This window comes from Argopecten irradians, chromosome 15 (assembly GCF_041381155.1).
Source record: "Argopecten irradians isolate NY chromosome 15, Ai_NY, whole genome shotgun sequence".
NCBI lineage: Eukaryota > Metazoa > Mollusca > Bivalvia > Pectinida > Pectinidae > Argopecten > Argopecten irradians.
This window is the reverse complement of record NC_091148.1, coordinates 5062270-5087813: the sequence shown is the minus strand read 5'-3', so window position 1 is coordinate 5087813 and position 25544 is coordinate 5062270. Positions and strand designations below refer to the sequence as shown.

The following is a 25544-nucleotide window of genomic DNA, read 5'->3' as shown; positions in this document are numbered from 1 at the left end:
ACTTTTGTCTCTTCTACCATTGTTTTTCAGGAAGTACTGAGGGCATTGTTTTCATTATTATATGTATAGGTATACTAGAGTATCCATCTCGAAGTTTTGACAAAAGTGATATGATTTTGTGCAAAACCGCCATTTCGTCAAATGTTTTAATGGAAGTGAAAAAAAGAGAAAATGGAGAACAGAGCCATCATTTATTTGATTATATAAAGATCGTTTAAAATTCCTTCGAGATCTCATGTTCAATGATCTATGCGTAACAATTCACCATTTACTCTAAAGAGAGTTACATGAGTGACAAACAACTTGATGAATCTAGAATGTACTTTTATCGCATGCAAAAATCGTATAAATGTAGAGTTAGGAAATGGTAGTTTTGTGTTTCATATTGAACCTTTGATATCGCTGTTGGGTTTTCCCTTGATTCGTACGACTCTTTAACCTCAAGTCTACATACACAGGCGGGTCACTTTTGATCATATGCTACACCAAAACCAAACTCTCACTTCATTATTAATGAATTTCAGAATTATATGCAAGTTATCAGTTCTAACATCATCCCAAGTCGTTTTATTTTGCTGAATAATTATTGGCAATACATAAATATGAAAATACGAAAATATATGAGAAATGTTGTGCATATTTCTGTTAAGAAGACAATGCTTTAAAAAGTGCTCAAACTTGGCGACGTATGTTGGATGGAATCCAAAATACAACAAATGAACGTGACGAAACATTTTGGAATTTCCATTCACAGATTTTATTGATTCTACAGATTGTAATGACCAGGTATTTAATGCGTCTTTTAAAAGTGTTTGTACGTTGAATGCGATAAATATTGTATCGGAAACTAAGATCGGTTGAAGACGATCTTTCCTAGTCTGCTCTTGAACAGACAAAAGATCATCTATAAAACTGTAAATAGTACAATAATTAAAATCAACCAACTAACTAATCTTAATGGAATATACTGTCAAAGCCACAACAACTTAGACTGTGTCACGTGATAGAAATAAATTCACAAATAGGTTGTTCATGTCTCTTTAGGCTGTAACAGAGAACAGAGTCTTCTTCATACGTTGTCCTATGTCCTGGTCAGGTCTTTTCTTAATGCATGCGTCAATTATTGAATAAAAGGACAATTAGTCGACGTTTATTTACGATACAAATAACATAAATATATATGTTATATCTATATAAGTATGATTGATTTATAGTGAAGTCAGTGTATCCATTGCACACATTAGAGAGTATGTTGTTGACTCCCACAAATTATATTTAAAGCACATTTATATTTGTCACATGTTTTGACATGTTATTTTGAAGTCTCGTTTCGACAAAGATCAAAGAAGTTGTGAGATTTTCAAATACAATCTATCAATATTTGTAGCAATTTTCCAGTTGCGAATTTTGTCAAAAAATTACATTTCTATTTTTAGTAGTTTTTTTATACGAAAATTTTAAGAAATGGCCCATTTGGCGACCATTTGGAATTGTGTCTTTTTTTGCTTTGAGTAGGGTCACAGTTTTACAATTTTTCCGGAAATTGTTTTTACTTAAATCATCACTGCGCCAACATTTTTAGTGGTAAATTGCTGTAAATCTTTACTATAATCGTGGTAAATGAAATATTGAGCATTAATGTGTGAAATGATACACTTTTGTCACTTTATTTTAACGTTTAATGGTAATTTGAGCACTTTTTTTTACTCTAAAATATTGAAAAATAACAAATATTCAAATGTGGCAAAAAAGTAAGCAGACGGACCCCCCATTTGTCTGCCTGATTTAGAAAGACCAACCTTTTCCCTATTGCTATGTAAAATATTAACAAAGGTTTAATACCAGAACTTTTTCTACAAAGGGTTAATGCTGGCAAAAATGGCTGGAAATGGTGCATTTTGTAGCTCAAAATCAATGGGTAGGGGCAGCATATGTTGTTAATCTGAGAAAAAATATGAGTCTTGTTAATCAAAACTGATATATTATTAAAGAAGACCACTAGGAAGTAAATTATACAAATATCCATATCTATCAAACAACTCATAAGAAAATTATGACTTTCATCCCATGTGTATGTGGTCAAAACGGCAAAATTAACATAAAATCCAACATTGTGTCAACTAGGTAACTTTGAGTGACAATAGCTCAAAAACGAGCACACGGACATATGTTTTTTCTTCTTTTTTTTCTGTTATGGTATGAACTCCAATTTCCGAAAATCTATATGAGAAAAAAAAGTTTAATACAAGAAATTTTTGACTTCTCAGATGAGTACATCCTTTAGAAAAATGATTATATGACTTCTAAGTCTGCTAAAACTCAAGGGTGAACTTGATTCCCCGGAAGTATGTATACAATTGATATCATGGGAAGATATCGATATTACAACACGATAGAGAAAACAAACTTTATAACTATTACTAATTTGTACAGCAACTGTATACTAAATCAACACACCCTGGAATACAATGCATGTGTTTATTAGGTCTTAGTTACGAGTTTGGCGTACCTGTACCTCATTAGTGATGACTTCATCGATTCTGTAAGTCCTATTGATTTCCGAATTACATTACTATAAACATCATCAGGTGAATATACCCGTAACTAATACCCAGTACGTTTGCACTTGGTACAAATAACAATAAAAGAATTAATAAATAATAGATAGGCTGTGCTATGAATAAGAATTGTGAACTATTTATGGACAATGTTTCACGAGGTCGTGACGATGAAAATGAAATTGTTCTGATTAAGTTAAAATTTGTAACTTCGCATAAGTATTCGAAAGGGATCATGATTTTAAAAAAAGATTCATATATAAACTGTCTGTACTCAAAAGTAATTGTTATAATTGTTCATGCTACCACCAATTTACTCATTTGTGCACACGCTTTTCCATTTTAGAATTTATTATCCACTTATACGAATATATTTGCGTCTCCTATATTATTAACTTTACCTAGAATGACACCACTGATTGGCGATATCCTTACATAGTTTAATCATTTTATTTGTTGGGTATCAACTTTCGCTTTATTTGCGGTCAACGCAATATTCTTTTGCGCTCAAATACTTGCAAATCTATAGAAATGTATATCTTACTACTGTTATATATTGAAAGAGTTTTTCTTCCCTATTAAGAGAATCAAAGATCACATTATTTTCTACCGTGCGAAAGTTCACTTGTAAATGATGTATTTCCTTTGTGCTCTTAGACTATTAAAAGTGTCGATAATACCTTCCCGGTCTTTATGCAAATTCGAACAATGCGGTCAGCTTCACTTTAGGATATATGACCTTGAGTATTCGAATAATTGCTGATGATCTTATTACTCACAACAACTGCCAATCCTATCAGATTTTATAGGTTATTATACATTCAACCAATGACGTATGTAGTACTATTTACTTAGTGTATTATTTCTATATAATGGTCCCAGAGTTTCCTCAATGGTCTGTTTACCATTCATGTAGTGCTTTGTTATTCGTACAATTTGATCAGAAAACGGCACGGGTCAAAGTTGACTTTAAAGTGAAGGGGATGTTTGTCGCTTGGCCTTTTGTTATGCTTATTGAATATGAATAGGGTATCTATCATTGATGAATATTGAATATTCAACATACAAGGATAGTGTTGACCACGTCAGCGACGGTTCATTGCATAGAAATTATGAATAAGCCATTGACTGTTCATTGCATAACAAAGTTGAACTTTATGAGACGTTGGATATAGTTGGCTATAAACAAAACTCAATAATTGATACATGCCAATCCTTTTGATATAACTTATCACATAAAATATATCATAATAAATCAACACCAGAGGTAATAATACGGAAAATGCATATGTTTACTAAGTCTTAGTTACGAGTTTCGTCAATATGATACATTTACATGTCACTAGTGTTTCATAACATAAACGCGTGTCATTTGCTGAAAATTCATTCTTATTCAAAACCTTCTTAGACTCGTTTCGTAAGACTCCTATATGTATCAACCTATATATGGATAACCAAGAGGGTGTCTTATTTTTATTTTACTCTTTAGATTAACGTCCTATTAACAGCCAGGGTAATGTAAGGACGTGACAGGTGGGGTAGTTGCCAGGTACTGACCGATGTTCGGTGTTTTTTCTCCGGGTACTCAGGCTTTCCTCCACCAACAAACCTTGCATGTCCTTATACATAACCCTGGCTGTCAATGGGACGATACACTAGTAAAAAGAGTTACTTGATAAAAGACTTCCATTATATAAAGAATTTAACCATGGTCATTTGATCAAAGTTGGATATTCGATGTTGTAAAGGAAGATATGAAATTTATTGTAAATACATAATGATTTGTCTTTTGGCATTGATTTCAAATATGGTGTAAATACATACACGGAAACGCGTACTTAACACTTCATCTACAATGCAAACACTTGATAAACGTGCAACCAGTAATAAGTATTACGATAATACTTCGTTCGGTGATCACAGCAATATCTTCAATTTCAAAAAATATTTCATAAAAATATTAAAATGAATCGAAAAACAGGCTTCGCCTATACAGGTTATCTCCCAGTTTTCTCTTCAATACTTCGTTCGGTGATCACAGCAATATTTTGTACTATTGATATTATCAGTAAGGATGCATTTGTGTCTAGATTAAAATGGAATGGAAGTGTTACATTTGTTATACATATCAGACAAATCATAACATTTATATATATCCGTATATTAAACAGTTAAACTGTGGGGTATACGGATAAAGAAAATCTCTAATTTCCCCCAAACTTGTCCAAGTCTGTCTCGGAAAACCTGAAACTTGTTCTATCCCTCAACCTCATACTTTATTTGTAATGTATATGCAATGTACTGTAAGCATTCGTTTGGTAGCGCAGTTATATATTTGCATTTATAAGCTAAATTTTATTATATATGACAAAAATATACTTAAATACAGCACTATTCTAACGTTAGTACATGTGCTTGTGTTTTTGTCCTGGTGAATCTAGAATGAAACTGTTACTCATTCTAGTAATAAATGTAAACATATATATTTTCGTGATAACGTATAGTGGTGGCGCCTTTAGTGTATAAACAATTCTGCGCCAGTTTTTCCGATTATTTTCTGGAAAAATATATATTTTTGACACGTGTAATTGTTGGGGTATTAATATTAAGACTTAGTATAAATAAATAAATAGTATAAATATTCCCATGGTCGTAATATATTGCCGCCAAATGTTATTGTTTCCTTCTCTAAGTAGGTCAAATCTACTACAAAAGTTAATGGGTCATGTGAAATAAAACGTTTTGCGTTTTTGAATGAAATAGGTTTTGACACAATGTGTCATATATATACTGCACTCTAAAATTATCTGAATGAAGACGTTTTGATTCACTATACTTATAAAAGAGTTCTGGAAAAGATTTGGTAGAAATAAATGAAGATCGAAATCTGGTCCCATGATTTATCAATTAACACTTAACATATTTGAATAAAAAGAAAAAAAAATGTGTTGTTCACAAACAGGTGTTTATCATCGAACGAATCAGCTGTTTACTGAAATAATTCGGTCATAATCAAAATATCAAACTCGAAAAACAACAACAATTTGGTGTCATATCTCGTTTATAATGTAAATAAATACCATTTGCAGCAACGGGATCGTAAAAATGACCAAACGAAAATATTACAGCATAAGCTGAGAGCTGTGACATTTTAGATATAAAAAAAATATATTTTCTTATGTTTGTATTTCATTTCTAGTATTTGTTGACAATTTCCAATTACGGTTAAGTGGTTGGCAGTTTATGCTAAACTTATTTTTAACAGCTAGGGCCATTTATGAACGCCCTTTCTTCTATGCAATGTGTTACGTGTGCAAATGTAAAGGTGTTCTGGGAAGCTGCGGCATATTCATCTGTCTTGTCTCTTCAGGAAATATTGAGGCCTTTGGTCGTCTCGCCGAAGAATTACATCAGACAGGACATTCACATAGACACATTGGACTGAAACCGGGAAAGAAAGCCTCCCAACTCTGTTTGTACTGGGAGCTAAGCTTGGGCAACAAGAAACTACCATTTTTATTGACTATGGTGTGTTTCGACCATGAGACAGAACGCATGACCTTCCGCAAAGGGGGGACGCTCAACATAAAGATTAAGGTCAGGTGGTATCAAGGAGACGTTAGGAAGATGTAAGTACGGTAGTAGTTAAGTTAGGAAGAAAAATTGTATATAAAAAAAACCACTAAAATCTCAAATTTAGTCGGCCTTTACGATTTTTCAATGGCAGCCACATGTACAAATCAATTATAATTAAAGCTCTATCTGCAGAGGATAAAAGATAACGTCCAAATTGTAGAAATTTCCCTGTGCTTTAAATCATGATTGATAGCTGTTACTATTTCCGGCGTGTCGACAAGAATGTCCGTTATGCTCATAAGTCTGGGATGAATATATCGATCCGTTGATGTATTGTCATACAGCAGTAGTCAACATCTGTATCTCTAGGAGTGGCTCGAGTTCTGAAATAATCCCTTGAGCTTAACCTTCTGACTTGGGTCACAAAGGACCGAAACAGCTAGGAAATTGTTTTTGCTTTACTCCCTTTTAAAGTATAGAACTGATAAACAAAGGCGAACAGATTATTTCATTTGTATTATTTAAAACTATATCTATGTGTGCCATAACTGATCGAACGCTTGGACCGATATTTAATTTCTCTTCCAAAAGTTATTCAATGACCAAAAATTGATAAATTAAAGCCAAGGCTAAGCATGTAAAATATTTCTTAAAAACATAGAAACCATACCGACTTTACATACACACTGTAAAACAGTGATTTTTTATGTTTTATGCAAGCGTATTTGAAAACATGTGAAACATTTTACTTTTTTTATCGCTGGTAATGCTGTAACGAAACCCTAAACTGATTTTGTAGAACACTGCTTCGCTTATAAGTTTGACAGTTTGCTACTCCGTTGCCTCACAATAGAAAATACGTATTGTTTTTGGCAATACTGCCCAAACTTATTTTAGTTCTTATTTTGTTTCGTAAATTTAACTTTTATGAATTTTACCATAAAAACTTTCAAATTGTTCTGAATATGTATATGATATTAAAATCTCTTCTTGATTTGACTGTATGGAAATTACGACATATGTAACTAAAAGTCATCGATCTCGTCAAAATGTATATAAAAAGAGATCATTTTACATGGTAACATAGAAGAGAATGAAATACCAAAAATATACGATATGGTATACACGTATGTTGTGGGAAATATTTACATGCGAACAAAACATTTTTATTTTTTTTCACGTAACTGGGTCGTTTCATCATGTGTTTTGTTTTTGTTTTTGACACCAATATCTTTGTTACAATTTGGTATTTACCACGTGTTATATGTACAGGGCGTTACCAATGCGTAACATCACGTTAACAAACATGACATTTTATCTACATATCACAACTCAGAACCAATGCAATAATGGATCCGAATTATTGGGAGAAAAGACAAATCTACACATGCCCGTAAGAATCAATCTGAGATTCGGTAACAACAACATTTAATTCACAATTTCCAAAGCATTTTGGTTTAGCACTAGTAGATGAATAGGAAGGAGAATAGAGAAAAATGGCAATAGGAAGATAAAAATTACCCTGCATTTGCTCGAAAGAATTATTGTCATCTTGGTAATCGAAAGAAACAATATCAATAAATATCATATAAATCACTAAATATAGTTAATAGGAATAAATAATTGAAACAGAAATATAAAAAAATAATAGGGAACTTGCTAGAAAACATTTCGCAACTTAGACCTGCAAAAAGGATACCAATTAAAATAATAACCTTTTATTTCGGAGGCTTAAGCCCCATTTTAGGCAGAATCGTACACTTTGTGATACAAGTACGAAAGGAGTGTCAATTGGTGGTCATGACGGATAAGCAATATTTTTGGTTTACAGGTACTCGTGGATTAGGACATCATGATATGACATATGATTAAGGTCAGGTCGGAGTCCTTTGTAAGTTATGGGGGATTGAACAGGAGGGTCAATTTTCTGTTTTGTCCAGTTATGTTTGAACCAAATGACATTTTGGAACGATATCTCATTAATAATAATGCATTGATATGTTGAAAATAAAATATTTTCGAAAATATGACTTGGTGTCAAAATATAGCTCACAGTGACCTAATTTTGTAAAATGTCAAATATGGAAGAATTAAGGTCATCTGGTGCCATGATATACATATATATTTGTGTATTATAAACTTAGGCAAAGATTATTGTGGATTGGATGGGATTAGGGAGGGGGAGCAGTTGGGGGGAAAGTATTGTAAGTTTTAAACTTTAAAAACCAATAAATATATTGTTATGTTCAGAATCAAGATAAACTGGCTCAAATATTAACATTTTCTGTAACGAATGGTATTTGAGAGAATGTAATTATATATAATACAATGCGCATTTAAAATATTTACAAAATCATTATTGCATTTTATAATTTTATAGCAAAGTATTTGAGCTAGAGTATGACCTTCTGAACATGAGAAAAACATATTTTGTTGTTTTAAAGTTAATTTTAAACAATAAAAATCCCCCTCACCGCGCATCCCCCCCACACACACACACTCACACACCCACCCCCTACTCTCCCTCCCCCAATCCAATCTCATCCAAAATAGTTTTTGCTAAAGTTTATAATATAAAATTTTTTTGATGAATGCAATCTAATATAATATATACCATATTTTTCTGGTAAATTATGGCACCAGAAGACCTTAATTCTTACATAATTGACATTTTACAAAGTTTGGTCACTGTGACCTATTTTTTGACATTAAGTTATATTTTTCATAATGATTTGCTTTCAACATATAAATGAATTATATTTCCTGAAAAATCATTCAAAAAACTCTTTTGGTTCCAACATAACTGGACAAAACAGAAAATTGTCCCTCCTGTGTAACCCCCATAGCTCACGGCCTGACCTTAATCATATGTCATATCATGATGTCCGAACCCCCGGGTATCTGTAAACAAAAAAAGATTGCTTATCGGTGATGGCCACCAGAGGGCTCAAATTGACACCCCTCCTTTGGTACATAGTAATGGTGTACAAAGGAGTAGATATGATAGGACCAGTATTTGGCCTTAATTTTTTAGGCCGAAAAACATTATCTCTGATCCACATCAATTTCACATCAATGAATACTCTCATACTTGCCATTCATCAAAACATAACTTTTTATAACCATGTACACGATGTGCTCCACCTATGACGTCATCAAATTGATGCTTTTCCTCTTCTCGCCAAATTTTGCTAGAAATTCATCATCTTTAGTTTAGAAAAGGCTTGAAATGGATTTGGCCTCCACCTTGGAGCAACTTTATATTTTGCATGGATATGCGTAAATAAACGATACATAACGTGTGAAAATCTCTTTCTGCTCCACGAAGGCGGCCACATTTATTTTAGAGAAAACCGCTTAAAAAGTATGATTTTTTAAGGATTTTTGTGAAAAATGGCGGGAAACTGCATGTTGATGACGTCATAGTGAACATAATTGGCACATGCGGGATATAATGTGTTAGCAAATGTATTCAACTGTTATATGGCAAAATATGTTGTTCTTTACTGGAGACTTAATTTTGCGGTCATATTCGAGTCTTAACGTACCTTCTCCTTTCAAACTTGTATCACAAAGTGCACGAATTTATGCTTAAGCCTCCAGACTATTTTTGACATTTGGTCTAACATTTGAGGTTCCAGTTGTTATGATACTATGAACACATTATAATTGTTCCCATATGAATTTTAAATTACAACGTACAAAATTGTTAGTCCTTTGAGTTCCCAGTAAATTTATGACAGTAAGAACCATGATAATTCAGTTATTGAACATATCTATATATGATACCATGAAAGCATTGGTAATTGTTCCCATAGGAAATATATTAGCGATAATATCCATCCGATGTTCGTCTATGACATATTAAGTTCGGAGAAGTGTTTACGTTTTTTTATCGCGTGATATTGAGTAGAGTACATGGTTACTAATACACATTGTTGCTAATATGTGTCATGTGAAAATACGTTGTTTATGTCCAAAATAGTACTACGTTATACATATCACCGATAACCGGAGACTGGTGTAGCGTGACACACGTGCTTCTGTCGTACGACGTCACCGAAATTATAGTATGGAGAAACCACGTGATCAATATTACCGTATATGTAAATCTTCAGCCAGTTTTCAGGTAAGAAACGGTGTTTTAAAATTATATGTGCCGTAAATTTCATACATATGCATCATAAAGAGTTTTTAATATGTTTAGTTCGCCAACACAAATCACCATCATTTTGAGAATTACAATACTTGCAATGCATATGTTTTAATTTGACGAGTACAAATAGGAGCTGAACATGGTTTTTAACTGTATCGCCAAAAAATCATTACATTAGCATCTAAAGCGCAGTGAAATGAGTACATGCGGTCAGACCATGATGTCAAGTTGTGGTATACATTCATTTTTACATTAGTGTTAGTACTTGCAATTGCTTTCTGTTAGCATGTTACCAGCTAATAGCAAAGCATCAGGAATTTATGTTTATAAGGCATCATACATGCTTGTTTGTTCATTTGAAAGATTTTTCACAGCTTAAATCATGAAATTTGGCTCACACGCTTTCGTTCAGCCATTTTTGTTTACTTTTAGTGCGTAACAATGCGCATGCGCGAAACTTTGACAACACAATCCATCGCAGCTTCATTTGCATACAATCCTGTCAGCCTGACAATCGTAATAAATCAAGGATTTCCTTCAATTTTGTATCCAAGACACATTTGCTCAATCCCATACGCATTATGAAATTAAATTGAGGTATTTTTAATATGGTTTTCCTTCTTTTCTTCCGTTTATCGGATTTGACAAAAGAAATATTTATTTGGTTGGGCGAAACCTACCTTTAACGTTGTGATATAATCCTCATGCTATGCGTTCTCATTTTTAAAGAACTACTTAAAACATGTACGAACGGAAGACTTATTTGATATGATGGAAGCTATATGTTTTTGTTTGGTGTGGAATGTTAACTAGATTTAACGTCGAATTAACAACATTTACGGACGTCCTCCCCTGTGTGTGAAGCGATACAAGTGTGAATGGCTACATGTGTTGGGATGCTGTAGGATGTGTGTGTGTATGTCTTGTTGCAATAAAAGAGGACCTGCATTTTGTCTAGTACCATGTCAATGAGGCATGTCGTCAAAGACAATGTACACAACACCCTACCGGTAACATTATTCTACCAACAGACAAAAAAACTGTCGTGGTGAAAATAGCAAAACATGGTCGTCATTTGATTCTTCTTTAGATAAAACATGAATTTGTTTATTTGAGAGAATTATTGTCAAATTTAATTACAAACACTTAACTGTTGTAATAAGTGCAATGCACCTAACACAAATTTTAAAGTGAAAAGGAGAAGGATAAATGTAAGCTAATAAAAATGCAAACACTGATAGCGGGTGAAATAGGAAAGACTTCGAATGGAAACAGATAGTTCAAAAATAAATGTTGATGTAAATACAATTTAGAATATCAAAATGCGAAAGTTACTCTCTTATTGCTAAGTGCAGAAATGTAAAACAGAAATAAAATGAAATAAATATAATAAAATAAAATCCAATGGATTATCAAGTCTCAAGAAGATTCGACTGCAGATTTTATTAACGGAAGTCAATGTATTACGCAATTAGCGTTAAGTATGCAGTCATTGGCCTTTGAAATGCTGCGTAGAAGATAGTATTAAAGAATCAAAGCGGGTGATCAACACATCCTTGCAGATGTGGCATACTCTAAGATCATTGACCATTCATTGACCGATCAATATCAAAGACAATGCTACTTTCAGAAATAATGGGACTTTTTCTGGCAATGATAATAATTAAATCAGTTTCAATGTCAAACTTATTTGGTTAATTTTACAAGCATTGATAATTAATTAATTGATATATGTATTTGCATATTACAGAGTTATCCGCCCTTGCGGGTATGTATTTACTGTGACGTCATGTGTTTGCGAGCATAACGTCATTCTTTTCGGAGAAAACGACGTGAATTGCGCTCATAAAAATAATGACGTAACAATCGATACCTGCACGCAAGGGAGACAACTCTGCAATATGCAAAGATGGAATACAAAATATTACGATTAAGATTTAAAATACATATTACCACAAGCATCTCGGTCTTGAAGGTGTGGGGCACTTACTATGTACTGGTCGCTGGTGGGTGCTTTTTCTCCGGATTCTCTGGGTTTGCTCTGCCATCAAAATCTGGTACGTCTTTATATGACCCTGGTTGTTATAACGACGTAAAACTGAACAAATTAAAGTATACAAAACCACACAATGCGCTTTCATTTTGGGCTTTTTATTGAAATGTCTATATTCATAATCGTAATTCATTTAAAGACGTATCTATAGTGAAAAAAAAATAAAAATATAAAGAAGAAAAAAAGCGGGGGGGGTGGGGGGGTCTGAAACACGCGAGGGAAACAAAACACCATTACATATCTTGCACATACAGCATTATCTCGTTACGACTGGCCTGTTTCGAAGGCATCCGAGCTCGTATATATCCGGCCATCATTTCAACAAATCGATTTGGACAGTAGAGGAATAATGGCATGACAGGTTAACCTACAGACTCTGCTTCCATTCTTATTTATCGTATGCAAAATCGATCCATTGTTTTCTGAATGGAGTTTTTATCTCGGCAAATATATTCATTTCTGGTCATAAATCATTTAAATAAAAAGTGTCGTCCGACATTCTACATCGATTAACCTCCTTCTGGTCGCGGTAAATGAATTGCTGAAAAGCCTTACGACGTTCAACAACCATTTCCAGATTATGTTTTGTAATCGCTGAGTTTTTTAATGTTTCAATTTCCAGTCACAATAAATCATTTAAAGTTTCTCAACGAGTAGTGTTTCCGATATTATGCGGTTAACCAATCCTTTGTATAGCTATGCCGTATCGATTTGTTTGGAATGTCGGTCACTAAGACAGCAATCGCATTTTCATAGAAAGTTTTTCTCATATAAAACCACGATTCGTAAAAGATGCTTTCCAGCATTCTGCTCAGACATTGTACAACATCTGTAGCCATTCTTCAAAGTGTTCGGATGTGTTTGAATTGTCGCAATATCAAGTACTACCTCGAAATGTGATCATCAACGTCATAGAGTTTAAGGTCACCGGGAGTTGAACTCTACAGTGCACGTACATCTGATCCAACCTGACCACGTTTATAGGGTGTTCTCATTCTACTAACAATTCATTTTGTGTCATGATGGATATCTGCTCAATCCCATGTATCACGTGATACGCGATAATTTTTGTGCGGGACTAACATCTCCGTTGGTGATCGAACGTAACTATTTGTAATATTCCCGCTGAAATGATGTTAGCGCGGGATATCATCTTTTGACGTCATTCCTTCACCAATATAAACAAAAGTCTTGCACAAACGTTATCGGGTTATCACGTGGTATGTGAATTATTCCAATTGTGCATTTTTCATATGGAAGAGTTATGTGCACTTGTTTAATAGACACTGATTTTCCGTAGTATCTTATGTAATATTATGTAGAAAGAACAACGTAATGTTTGCTCACAAATTAATGACGTCACAACCCGTATAAACTCAAAAAGGGAATATATTCTGTAATATGCAAAACCAAAATAATTCCTCCTTTTAGTTGTGGGCTCAAGGATCATTCTGGCACCAAATACTGCACTGTTAATATCTTCCATGGCCCATGGTGGTTCCAAGAATTGAAATGTGGGAACCCTGGGAAAGATTGCACTGCTATATTAATTTAACATTTCAAATAATGTAATGTTGGCATCAGTAACAATATGTCAATTCATCATGATTGAAGCCAGCAGTAGAATTCTGGTTCTAAATCCCTATACGACCTATAATTGCCACACCCAAACGTCATGTGACCAGAAAATGGCAAACTTCATCATAATCGAAAACATTGCATATTACTAAATTACATGACAAGAGCTGACCGGACAGATAAACTGTCATCGATTATACGAGTGTTTACCAAGACCGCTCGCCTGATTAGATTGATACGGCGTTACTTAGAATGGACAAATCCCATTGATTGAGCTTTCAGTTTCTGTTGACAGCGGCTATCTGTCAGCGATCAGGGCATGAAAGCTCACATCCGCTTGTTATTAGTTAATGCATAAAGAATGGTCTGTAGAGAGAATACGATTAGCAAGGCATTGATACTGTAAAATACACGTAGTGTTGACACGACAGAAAAATCACCTTTTATCTCAAGACTTTTTATCTTGCTGTAACTAATAAACATTAAATGGATCGAACAAATCTATTTATTGACCCAGAGGATATTATTTGTCTCTTGATGCATAGGTTACACGTCATCGCGTGCGGTGGAAACTTTGATATTGTTTCACTTTTTTCAAGAATAATCCTTTTTTTTTACATTTTTCTCTATTTCACGTCTTAACAAGGTCAACACAATATTTTCAAACTAAATGCTGTAATCGTTTTGATTGGTCAATATAGAATGGAAATATTAAAAGTAATGTGTTCGCTCTGGTGCAATATTTCACTCTGAAAAATGTGAGAGGTAAATGTATTCTCGATATGGCAAGAAAAATCGTTTTATATTTTGCTTTAATAATGGTTTGCAGGCGTGAAAATCACATTGATTGTAGTTCGTTGTATGATATACTGTGTAATTATATAAATTAAAGTGGAAAAATCGCGAATCGCTGTCTGATATTTATTTTCGGAATGACATTTTCGCGCAAAGTCAGTTCCTTATAGTGATAAGCTATGTAGGTTCTCTTTCTTTTCAATCTTGTTATTATATTCCTGAGTTTTTATGTTCGTGGATATAAACCTGACCGCGGCTTAAGTGAAGTTTAATCTCCCGCAAATAAAAAATGTGCAGTAACATGCGCTGTTGGTAACAATTTAAGTTTGATAATTTGTACAAAATGTTTTACTAAATATTTTTACTTATAAATCTTAATCAAAACATCGTAGTGTTTATCGACTGTCGGGGTAAATGTCTAAAGTTTACATGGCGCAAAAGGCATTCTTAATAACGAAATTGTTAATCATTTGATAATCACGGGAAATAATATCTAAAATAAATCATAAATCATTTTAAGGCATAAAAATGCCTTTTTAAAATCTAAAACAGACACAGAAAACAGTTTAAAATAACTTTTAATAAGATTTATTTGTGGAACAAATATTTTATTTAGGTATCTATTTGCATTTTAAATATCAAAGTGCGTGGGTTATTTGAGCGATATCACATAGATAATGAAACAAATGTGAACGTTACTAGATTTAATTTTGTTTTACTTTGATTTCTTTACGTTCCGGAGAGTCAGGAAACAATCGATATAGAAATTCTATCACCTATCAGGATTTTCACTATTGAACATCCCCTTGGGAAACATTGACAAGTGATTCCAAAGCTTCAAATCTAGGAACTCCCATTAAGGTTATTTGATTGTATATGCTCTAAATAAAGAAAGGGGTGAATCCATCTCCAGCACATCAAGTCAGTAGTATTGAAACAATTCTTGAAATTTTATCCCTAGCTGATCGTCAATCAAAACGGCGCCGCCAAGAAATATCATCAAATGCGGGGGCAGTTAAGACTAGTCGATACAGAAAGCATGCTGGAAATTAAAGTACTAATTATTTAGTTAAGGTATACGATCTATTATGTATTTTCCTTACAAGACACTGGTGGAAAGTGGAAATGTTTTTGTTTAGCAAAATAGCTGCAGTTCATATTTTAGCAAGGTCCAAATGGTTGTTTAGTTGATTTGATTAAAGTTATATTAACAGCCAGAGTCATGTAAGGTCAGTCTTCTGTGTATGTGGTATGTTATGTGACTGAAATACGTGTTTTGGGAGACTGCAGTATGTTCAAAACCAAAATTAAAAAAAAAAAAGATTTAAAAAAACAAAAAAAACAAAAACAAACAAAAAACAAAAACAAAGTAGATCATAGATGACAACATTGTTAGCTTTATGGTAATGATGATGTTATCTATACCAATATGCTGGCAAAATCTAATCATTGTCATTTGTAGACAGATACGACACACTACACTAGAATATACCAATGATGCAACAATTCAAAGGTTAACATTATATTAGTACTCATATATTATATACTCAAGCATTTTGGTTTCAAGTAACATCTTCAAGGACAAATGGATGTCCTAGCTTTAGTATTTTCAGTGCTTCTTTTAAACCAATGTTGTTATTGCATATTACACAGTTACCCCCCTGGCTGGTAGGTATTCATTGTGATGTCATTATTTTGTGATCAAAATTCACATCGTTTTCTCTACAAAGAATGAAATAACACTCGCAAACATATGGCGTTTCAATTAATCCTTCCCATAAGGACAGAAGAATCTGTAAAATACAAATATAGAAGTTTACCGGGACAGCTAAAATTACGCATTTCTAATTGAGTACCCGACCAGAAATCGAATATAAGTCTCCGACTGAGAAAAATATCTACGGCTCTACTGACTGCTCCATCATCTGCGTGACAAATACCTTGTTTAACATATTTCAAAGGAACACGGGTTGTAGTTTTATACCCGTATGAATTTAATGTTATTGTGTTGATATCGGTTATTTAGTATGGTATCGGATTACGCTGTGTTCGTTTCCCGACATCTGAGATATTAAAACCATGTCGAAAGATTAATACGACACATAATATTCTTTTTTTTTAAGATTTATCTGTAGGATCATCACCCACAACAATAGATTAAAAAAATACAGAACTCGATCTCGTGTTTTCGAAATTCGAGACGTGGCAACGAAAGTCGATATTAGTAAAGAGTGTGAATAGATTTCACCGAGTTCTAACAGACAGTAACATACATTAACGTCTGGATGAAAAACACCGTTATCGACAACACATCAAACCAAATATAATGTATATCAATAGAAGCTAAAGTGCGACAACTTTGTACGTTTATAAACACCAATGAAAACAAACAAATGTAGTTGAAATAATTGCGGACTTGAGGACTTGCTGCATAAAAAAAAAACAATGACCAAATATGTGTCAGGTTGCAAATCATTTGTGGTAGCACTAGAGATAACAGAAAAATATAATTGCGAATACGACCAAAACTGCCTCTCAGTACCCTTGACGGAAATGGAATTCTTATTTCAGTTTCAAAAAGATTTTATCGCATATGAGACACTATTTCTTAGTATATCGGATTTAAATTTCATATGCGGGTATTTCTTCATAAAACCCATTTACTATTTTTCTTCTTCATATTTCGTCATGTATTGAACGGATGTAATTTATGCTTTGTGCAAGTCGACAGTTCACTGAAATGACGTGAAACAAAACCAAATGCAAAGAAGTTTGCAACGACATTGAATAAGACAAACTTATGTTTGCGAGCTCGAGACGTTGCTACATGCTGCTTGGTAAGCAGGCGATTGGAAACATGATAACTCCGTCTGGTGTTCATACTGTTAGAAGACTCATCGATGATAAAATGACAAAAAAAGTATTGAAAAAATATGTCCTATGAACTGCCAGGGTCATGTAACGACGTGACAGGTTGAAGAAAACCGGATGCAACAGTATTGAAGGCGATTGAAACCTTGTTTATACATCCTATTAAGAGCCAGGGTCATGTACTTGTAAATACGTCCCAAGTCTGATGGTAGAGAAAAAACGGAGTGCCCGCAGAAAAACTACCGACCAGTAATCAGTACCTGAAAACTGCCCCACATCGGATTCGAGATGGAGGGCTTATGGTAATATGGCTTGACATCTTAACAAACATTGAGATAAATGCAGCTCCATGGTAAAACGTATAACATGTTATTGCATAGGACCAATAGTAAAAGATACATTTGGTGGATCTGATGCTTATTTGGGGGAAACACTGAATAGCTTATGGGGCATTTTATATGTTTTTTTCGGAGGAGAAAAACAGGATTTATAAATATGTTTCAAAACGTGATGTATTGAACAATGCAACAAAGAAGTGTACAGTCTGGCATAATATGTATAAATAAAGTAGAATTTATCTACGAGAAATGAATAAAAAAAAATGATGAAATCTACCACGAAAAGCTACGTTAAGCCTTATAGTCATCCAAATTACTATGGGTATCGAATTCCAAAGTTAAAATGTACAGCCTGGCAGAAGTAATATTTCATTGCCGAACTTGCTTTCTTTCATCCGCTGTCATTCCCGTGTATCTACTGTACTGGAGACGCTGTTCCAGTTACACAGGCATCCCTATAGTCATCTCACCAGGAAGCTATTGTATAAATATCTACACAATGCATCGCACATAAACGCGATACCAAGGCACAGTTGCATGTTGGTATTCACTGCTAATATGCCCCAGACATGTGATAAGCTTATTAACCTTGGTCCCCACAACATTCACAACAGGTATGTCTGAATGCTGGCATCGAGACGATAATACTAAAGGACAAATCTACGGATTCAAATTACGGAAGTTTTGCAGCTCAGAAAGGAGATCGATAGTGAAACATAATAGGTTTTTCTAGAGTTTTCTAGATACCTATTTCGGCCATAAAACACAGACGTGAAAAATATACAGTTTTTGTGTTGATGTTTTTAACCTGTATTTACATAAACAATGTGTTTTCATGGTGTTTTATAATACGAGTGATGTCCCCTTGTTCACACCTAAGATTAAGAAACAGCGGGGTCTTTAATGGAAGGCCCAGAGGTATAGGTGGTGGAAATCTTGATTACCCGGAGTAAAACCATTGACCGACAAGCGATCAGTACCTCGACGTGGTATTTAATTATTGTGGTAATACCTTAGGACTCATACACTGGGCAACCGCAACGCCCCATTTGCATAGATAAAATGCAGAAGCTATGATATAGCAAAACAATTAATTAATTCATATAATGAAAGTTTGTCGGATATATATTACCTTAAGATAAATTAATAACCATTGCAATTAAAATAAATGACATTATTATTTGTTATTAGTATTGTTATTTATATAAATAATTGTTGTTGTTTTATCTTTCAATGCACCGTTGTCTTTTCATCATGACCCTCATTCCTCCGAAATGCGAAGGTGTGTTGAATACGATGCATCCTCGCAAGTCCAATGATGTCCGAAACTCATAAAAGGCTGCTTAGGCCTTGAATGATATCGACAATAAAAAGATTCTAACCTAATGTGTTGATGTTTTGCTGAGCGTGTAAGCATTTATCAAACGTATGACCCATGTCTTTTGTTTAGATTATCAATCAATCAATTCATATCGCTACAAAGGTGATTTACTTTAAAATCCAAGCTGACTCTGGCATCTATACGACCTTGACGATTATCTGTTAACGGCATGGGTCAAGGTCAGTGGTATGTTTATCTTCTAACCACTAGCTTTCAACTTCGTCAGGCAGTGACTTAATCAGCGACAGGCGATTGACAAATGACGTCATCGATAAAACGGAGTTCAAAGGTCACATGTTGTTATTTGTTACATCAACAAATCCGTGCAGTTTGTTATGCAATACTTTGGTAAGAATGGTTTTCATAAAAAGATCCATGATTTATATTTTCTTCGTCGGTTAATTAAATACCTGATTATGAAATTTAGATCCAATGGACGCATGATAAACTAAATTCTGTGTCTTTTTTATGCACGCATGAATATATTTCTCAAGGCATCGATCAAGTCTATTTTAAAAAATGCGTTGACCTCTTTGAACGTGTTTATTTCGATTTTACGTAAAACATTGTCATAAAAACAGTATTTTGCATCATGCAAAATCTCCTTTAAAACTTGCTGTAAACATAATTAATATGCAATCAATGTATGCTTTACAGAACTAAAAGCTGGTTCGAGGTGTTCTGTGTCTTGTGGTTTCTTCTCTCAAGCGATCCCTAAACGACTTCCTAAATGAAGCTGAGGCAAATATTTCCTTTTGAAGGACTAGATATGATAATGGCTCTTTTTGGCCCCTAAATCTACCAAATTTTAAATTAAGTATTTAGAAATTAAGTTTCCGCGTTTGAAATATTGAATACACCCCTGATAAAAACTTAATGATGTTTTTGTTGACAGAAAGTATGTTTTTGCTATATAACCATGGTAACTTTGCATAAATTATGCAAATGAAAATTTTGTCAATTTTGGCATATATTTTGATAGTTTTTCTTTTAAAAGCAATAGAGCGCATTCTAGAACAAACTTTATATTTTAAGAGAATTAGCAGACTCGAAAAATACATCATTTCGAGAAATATAAAGTTTGTTCTAGAATGCGCTCTATGTTAACTAGATGAAAAACTGCATAAAAAAATGCCAATTTTGATGAAATTTTCACATTTTGCATAATTTATGCATAATAAAATGGTTGCCATGGCAACAAGAATTGCTATATTACCTTATAGCACTATCAAATATGTCCGGTATGTAGTTAATATTTGAAATGCAAGAATAACATCTTAAAATAACAGACTTTGAAAAATAGCGGATTTGGGGGCCATAGATGACCCTTACCATATCTAGTCCTTTGCATCCTGATTAGATTTTTTAACCTGCTTTCGTCTTTGATAAGCTACATAATTTTATCATAGTAGAATACCCTTGCTGAATCAATGAATCAATGATGCTGAAAACGTAAATGCTTCAAAGGTTAGAAAACTTTAGCGCTTTTTCGCATTTTTTAGCATTTTCAAAACGATGGTTTCATTATTTAAACCATTCTCAAAACAGATATGTAAATGTCATACTTGCGCTAAAATTCGAACGCATCAAATCTATTACGTTTCAATCGTACAAGTCAGAGAGGTAAAGCATAGGAAATATGACTATAATTCAATAAATTCATTTTCATTCGTTTAATAATCAATAAAAATCAAAGTCAACATATGTATATTAATCAAAATGAACGCAAAAATTCATTATAAAAATAACTTTGACTGAATGGCACCATTTGAAAATAATAACAATGTTCATTTTTTAATATATTGATCACTTTTATAATTAGCATCAGCATTACTGTCACTGTAACACATTTCACGTGCATTGCACGCGCGTTTCACTTTGTTCTGATGAAATTCAGTTCGTAAGTAGGACAAAGAGTTCTCTCGTTTGGTCCCATTTCGGTTGTGAGATTTGACAAGCTTTCATGACACATTGATGACACATGACGTAGATGAAAGTACGTGCATGTATATTGTTTCTGCAGTAGCGTCACAGGAATGTAAAGCTCGTCGGCCCGTTCAGGCAATAGCGGAGTCGCGTAGGCGTCAATTTGATTGACTCCAGTTCGAACCAGCCATTTGTTTGGTGATCTCTTGTGATCAACCTTGAGTTGTTTGGACAAGGTGCGGGCATGGCGATCACGTCAAGTTGACGAGGCTGACAGTCAAGTCCCTGTAGTAAATCAGCGACCCCACCATCTCCCCATTGTTAAGTCGACCGCCCATGGGCAGGAAGCCGACACGACTGAAACCTCCGATCTTCTCGACAATTCTTTGGATGGCAACGTTGTTGGAGAACGTATCCACATACATAGCCACGTAACCGAGTCTACAAGAGAAGTCGATAGCCGTCCGTAAAGCAAACTCGCCAAGTCTTTGTTGTCTTTCGGATCTTTTCACGATCACGAATGGATCAGCCACACCTGATGGACCGCGATAAAATTTACTGACTGCAATTATGAAAGCTGCAATCATGTCTCCACTTTCTTTGCACATAATAGCAAAACAGTCACTTCCATCAATTTCCCTTCGGAAGTCTTTTTCAGAATCGAATTCGTCCATTCCGTAACCCTCGCTGTTCTGTGCAGCTTCTTGTATCATGCAGTAGGTCTGCGTGAGTTGACGATCAGTCATGTAATCGATAATCACGGCTCGGCCGGTCTGTAGGGCGCCCACCATTGGAAGGCAGTTCATGCTCACTTTCTCGTCTTTCAGCAGCATAATTTACCTGTAACATATAAAAAAATCAAAACATTAGTATTCTGTATCATAGGTTTGTCAGTACAACAATATATTTTTTTCTAACAAACACTAATCATAGGTCATTCGACTCTGTAGCTAAGAAAACAGAAATGTTTTAAATGGTATTGCTTTTAAGAAAACATAAAACCTAAAGCTCATTTGCCTGTGTGTATATTTTGACTGCCAACAATATGCTTAGGCTTTATACCTGACCTCGCGTTTCGTGTTGCCTATACTGCAGTGTATTGCTAAAGCGATATGTTTATACACTGATACTTCAGCATTACACCAATACACGCTGTTTACCACATTGATCAATGACGTTGTTTATTTCAAATTTTACAGTTGTTAAACCGACCCATGGGTTTCCCTGTCCTCGATTGTCCTTATAAAACTTATATAAACTAAATGCTTTAAAAAAACTATTGTTGATAAGACGGTTTTATTGTAAGCAGATTGAAAGGAGCTTTGATAATCAGTGTTTAACTTTAGCGTGTTAACCTGGAATCACTCCAGTGGTTAACGGCCCTGAACATGTCTGTCAGTCTAATCGTTTAAAGTACATTCATGAAATGTGTTTTCAATTATGGTAGTATCTAAATATAGTTAAAGAATTAAGTTTATAGTTATGTAAACACAAATATAGTGTCATTAGTCCATCTTCACCACAGGTAACAAGTTATATTCTAAGCGATTATTTTTATAATGTTGCGCAAGTTACATAATGTAAATATTTTCACGCATGCATATTGAATAGTGAGATCTTTATTTATGAATTTACTAGTAAGCAATGGTTTTTTTTCTGAGCATAACTCTTTGTAATTGAAATAATCAGTATTAATTTGTTAACGTTATATGACAATGCACTTTTGTTTGTGTTCTGTAGTCAGTAGATATGCTGAGTCAGCAAAACATTGGAAGTGTCACTCCTACAACAACAGTTAATATGATTCCATCATTACGGTAACATTAACTATCATGTCTTAGCTATCGATCTCCCAAACTCGTTTAACATCGTGAGACGGACCCCATTTCAGCTGTCAAACCGGACATTAATAAACTGCCCACTGGTCATTTATGTCTTTTGCATGTCCACACTCTCAGGTAAATTTGCCTCAGGTAGAACGAGAGCACGCGCCACTCCAATTAACCGCAAATACGTCTAGTTGGTAGATATATGGGTTTAACACTAGAGTTATAAATGTGGTCAGATTGCATCAATGAAACGTTAAATCTGCCGTCACGTCGATGGGAAAGATGATGTAACGAATTATAGACTTGTTTGAGGTCAATAAGCTAGCCGAGCAACCATTAAAAAATCAATATGAGATTTTAATGAAAATTACATTTATTGTTTAATTCCAATGATTATTGCACTTGTTGTTTAAACTATACTCATTTGTTTTAATTTGTATCATTTTAATATGAAGTAGTATGTAAATTATCAAGTAGTAATAAATATTCTCTTATATTCATTATGGGTGTAGCTCCAACGTATACTGCGTGTAGTATAAGCCTGACCTAAGTAACTAATTAAGCTACTTAGAATTAATTAAGAGTAATTAAGGCATCAGTAGTACATATAGAAAGGCTAAAGAAACAATACCATTGTCAATCATATCGAATGCATAGCCTGCAGTACTAATGTATACCCAAAGGTAGATTGTCCCAGCGCTATAGCGGTCCCGACCCAGTGTACAACACAGGCATTGTTTACAAAGCTTATCTAATGTATTCTTGTTCACTGATTCAAGAGAGAAAACATCGAGCAAGCTTAAAGATATGACTAATACACCCGTGTCAGTAGGAAAACTGAAACGTCACGGATCAATTGATTTTATGTAACTTGTAATAAAATCAGCCAATTGCATCAGTTTAACTACACGTGTGTTTCAGCTTCTCATGCATGTTGCCCTGTTACATCTGATAGTGAGTCATAAATGTGTTCGATAACAATGTTGACGTGTACGAAAATACTTGGAATTAATGATAATCAAAATACACACATGTGCCAATGAGTCATAATAATGTTGTTCTATAATGAAAGTAAAAATTCCTTAAGAATCTAAATGCACTAAAATCTTAAATGCAATATGTTATCAAATACATAAATTTAGCAATAAAAGATTGAAAGTAATATATAAAATTGTATACTTACGTTAAAGAGAAAAGTATGTTGTTATGATAGATAAAATAGTAAAATCCTTGCACAGTATGTAATGGTATAGGTGGTATATCCACGACAGTTTAAGTTGTTTCTGATTCTGTCAGCTAGTCAGCTTGTTTATATACCGTGAGCGTGACGTCACTGAACACACAGACAGTATGCTGGAGCTTCGCCAAGTCGGCGCGAGACAGCAACACATATCAGACAGACTAGGCCATAAATCTGATTGGTCGATGAATTCGAAGTTCAGACATATATGCATTTATGCAAATTAATCAGGCCATAATTGTACCGTAAGGATGCATTTTAGCCGTATCAGAGGAATAATGTTCTGCCATTGGCAGATTGATGCACCACATGGAAAAGTTTCCCTGATTCTATTTCGGTATACCGTGCAGATATTATGGTAATTCAATTAACAATTATAATTTCATATATTTGGATTATTTATTAAAGTATATTTCATTTATATGGCCTTGTCAGTGCATATGATTGCGACGTAAAATTGTTTTAATTATCTAAATTTAAAGATAGTCAGTGTATACAATCTGAATTTGATTTATCCATCACCTACCTATGCCGTTAAACATTAAATATAGGAAGTTAAATGCGGGATATCAATTAGCTGTTCTATCTAAATTCATCCATTAATGCATTGATGAGGTTGATTGGTTAGAGTTTAATTCAGAAAGATAAACGGAGGATGGTAAGAGAAATATCAATTAAGTATAAAGTTCCGTTATTTTAATAAAACAGTATTTTTAAAAGTTCGCAAGGGTTAAATATAGGCACCGTTTACCAATAAAGAATAACTCACCCGGTTTCTTTTCTTTGAAAAGGAATATTCAATCAATAAAAAATGTAATTTACCTCTCTCCGTCTTATTACATATCCCTATCGGTATATATACTGGATATATTTTACCTGTTTTTTTTGGGTTTTTTTTTCATCTCGCACTCTAACTGAGTGAAAAAAATGATCAACTTCTTTAAAATGAGATTTATACAAGTGAGTATTCAATCGATGAAAAACGTATTTTTCCTCTCTCTGTAGCACTCATCACACACTTCTATCTGTATAACCGATTAAAAAATGATATAGTTTAAAATGAGATTAAAACAAATGAAACGTAAATTGAAAATGAAAATAGAGACTAAACTTCTGAGAAAGTCTTGACTGTGTGTTGATGTCAGTAGACTGATAGCTAGCGAGAAAATTCTGACGTCTACAATATATGTACATATCAGACTGACAGAAGAACGTGAATTCTTCATTAAGCATTCTAGACAGA

The 25544-nt window shown here is 33.9% G+C and overlaps 1 protein-coding gene across 1 annotated transcript; it reads right to left on the bottom strand.

Moving 5' to 3' along the window:
* Positions 1 to 20964: 20964 nt before the first annotated feature.
* Positions 20965 to 24375, bottom strand: LOC138309029 (uncharacterized). Its single transcript, XM_069250125.1, has 2 exons — positions 24245 to 24375; positions 20965 to 22072 (listed from the first exon to the last, which is right to left on the bottom strand). The coding sequence occupies exon 2, from the start codon at positions 22063 to 22065 to the stop codon at positions 21484 to 21486; it is 582 nt and encodes a 193-aa protein (XP_069106226.1). The 5' UTR covers positions 22066 to 22072; positions 24245 to 24375; the 3' UTR covers positions 20965 to 21483.
* Between the last annotated feature and the right edge of the window lie 1169 nt (positions 24376 to 25544).

Bases quoted from the DNA above. Each gene is read 5' to 3' on its own strand.
- LOC138309029 (XM_069250125.1), bottom strand. From the start codon at position 22,065: ATGCTGCTGAAAGACGAGAAAGTGAGCATGAACTGCCTTCCAATGGTG.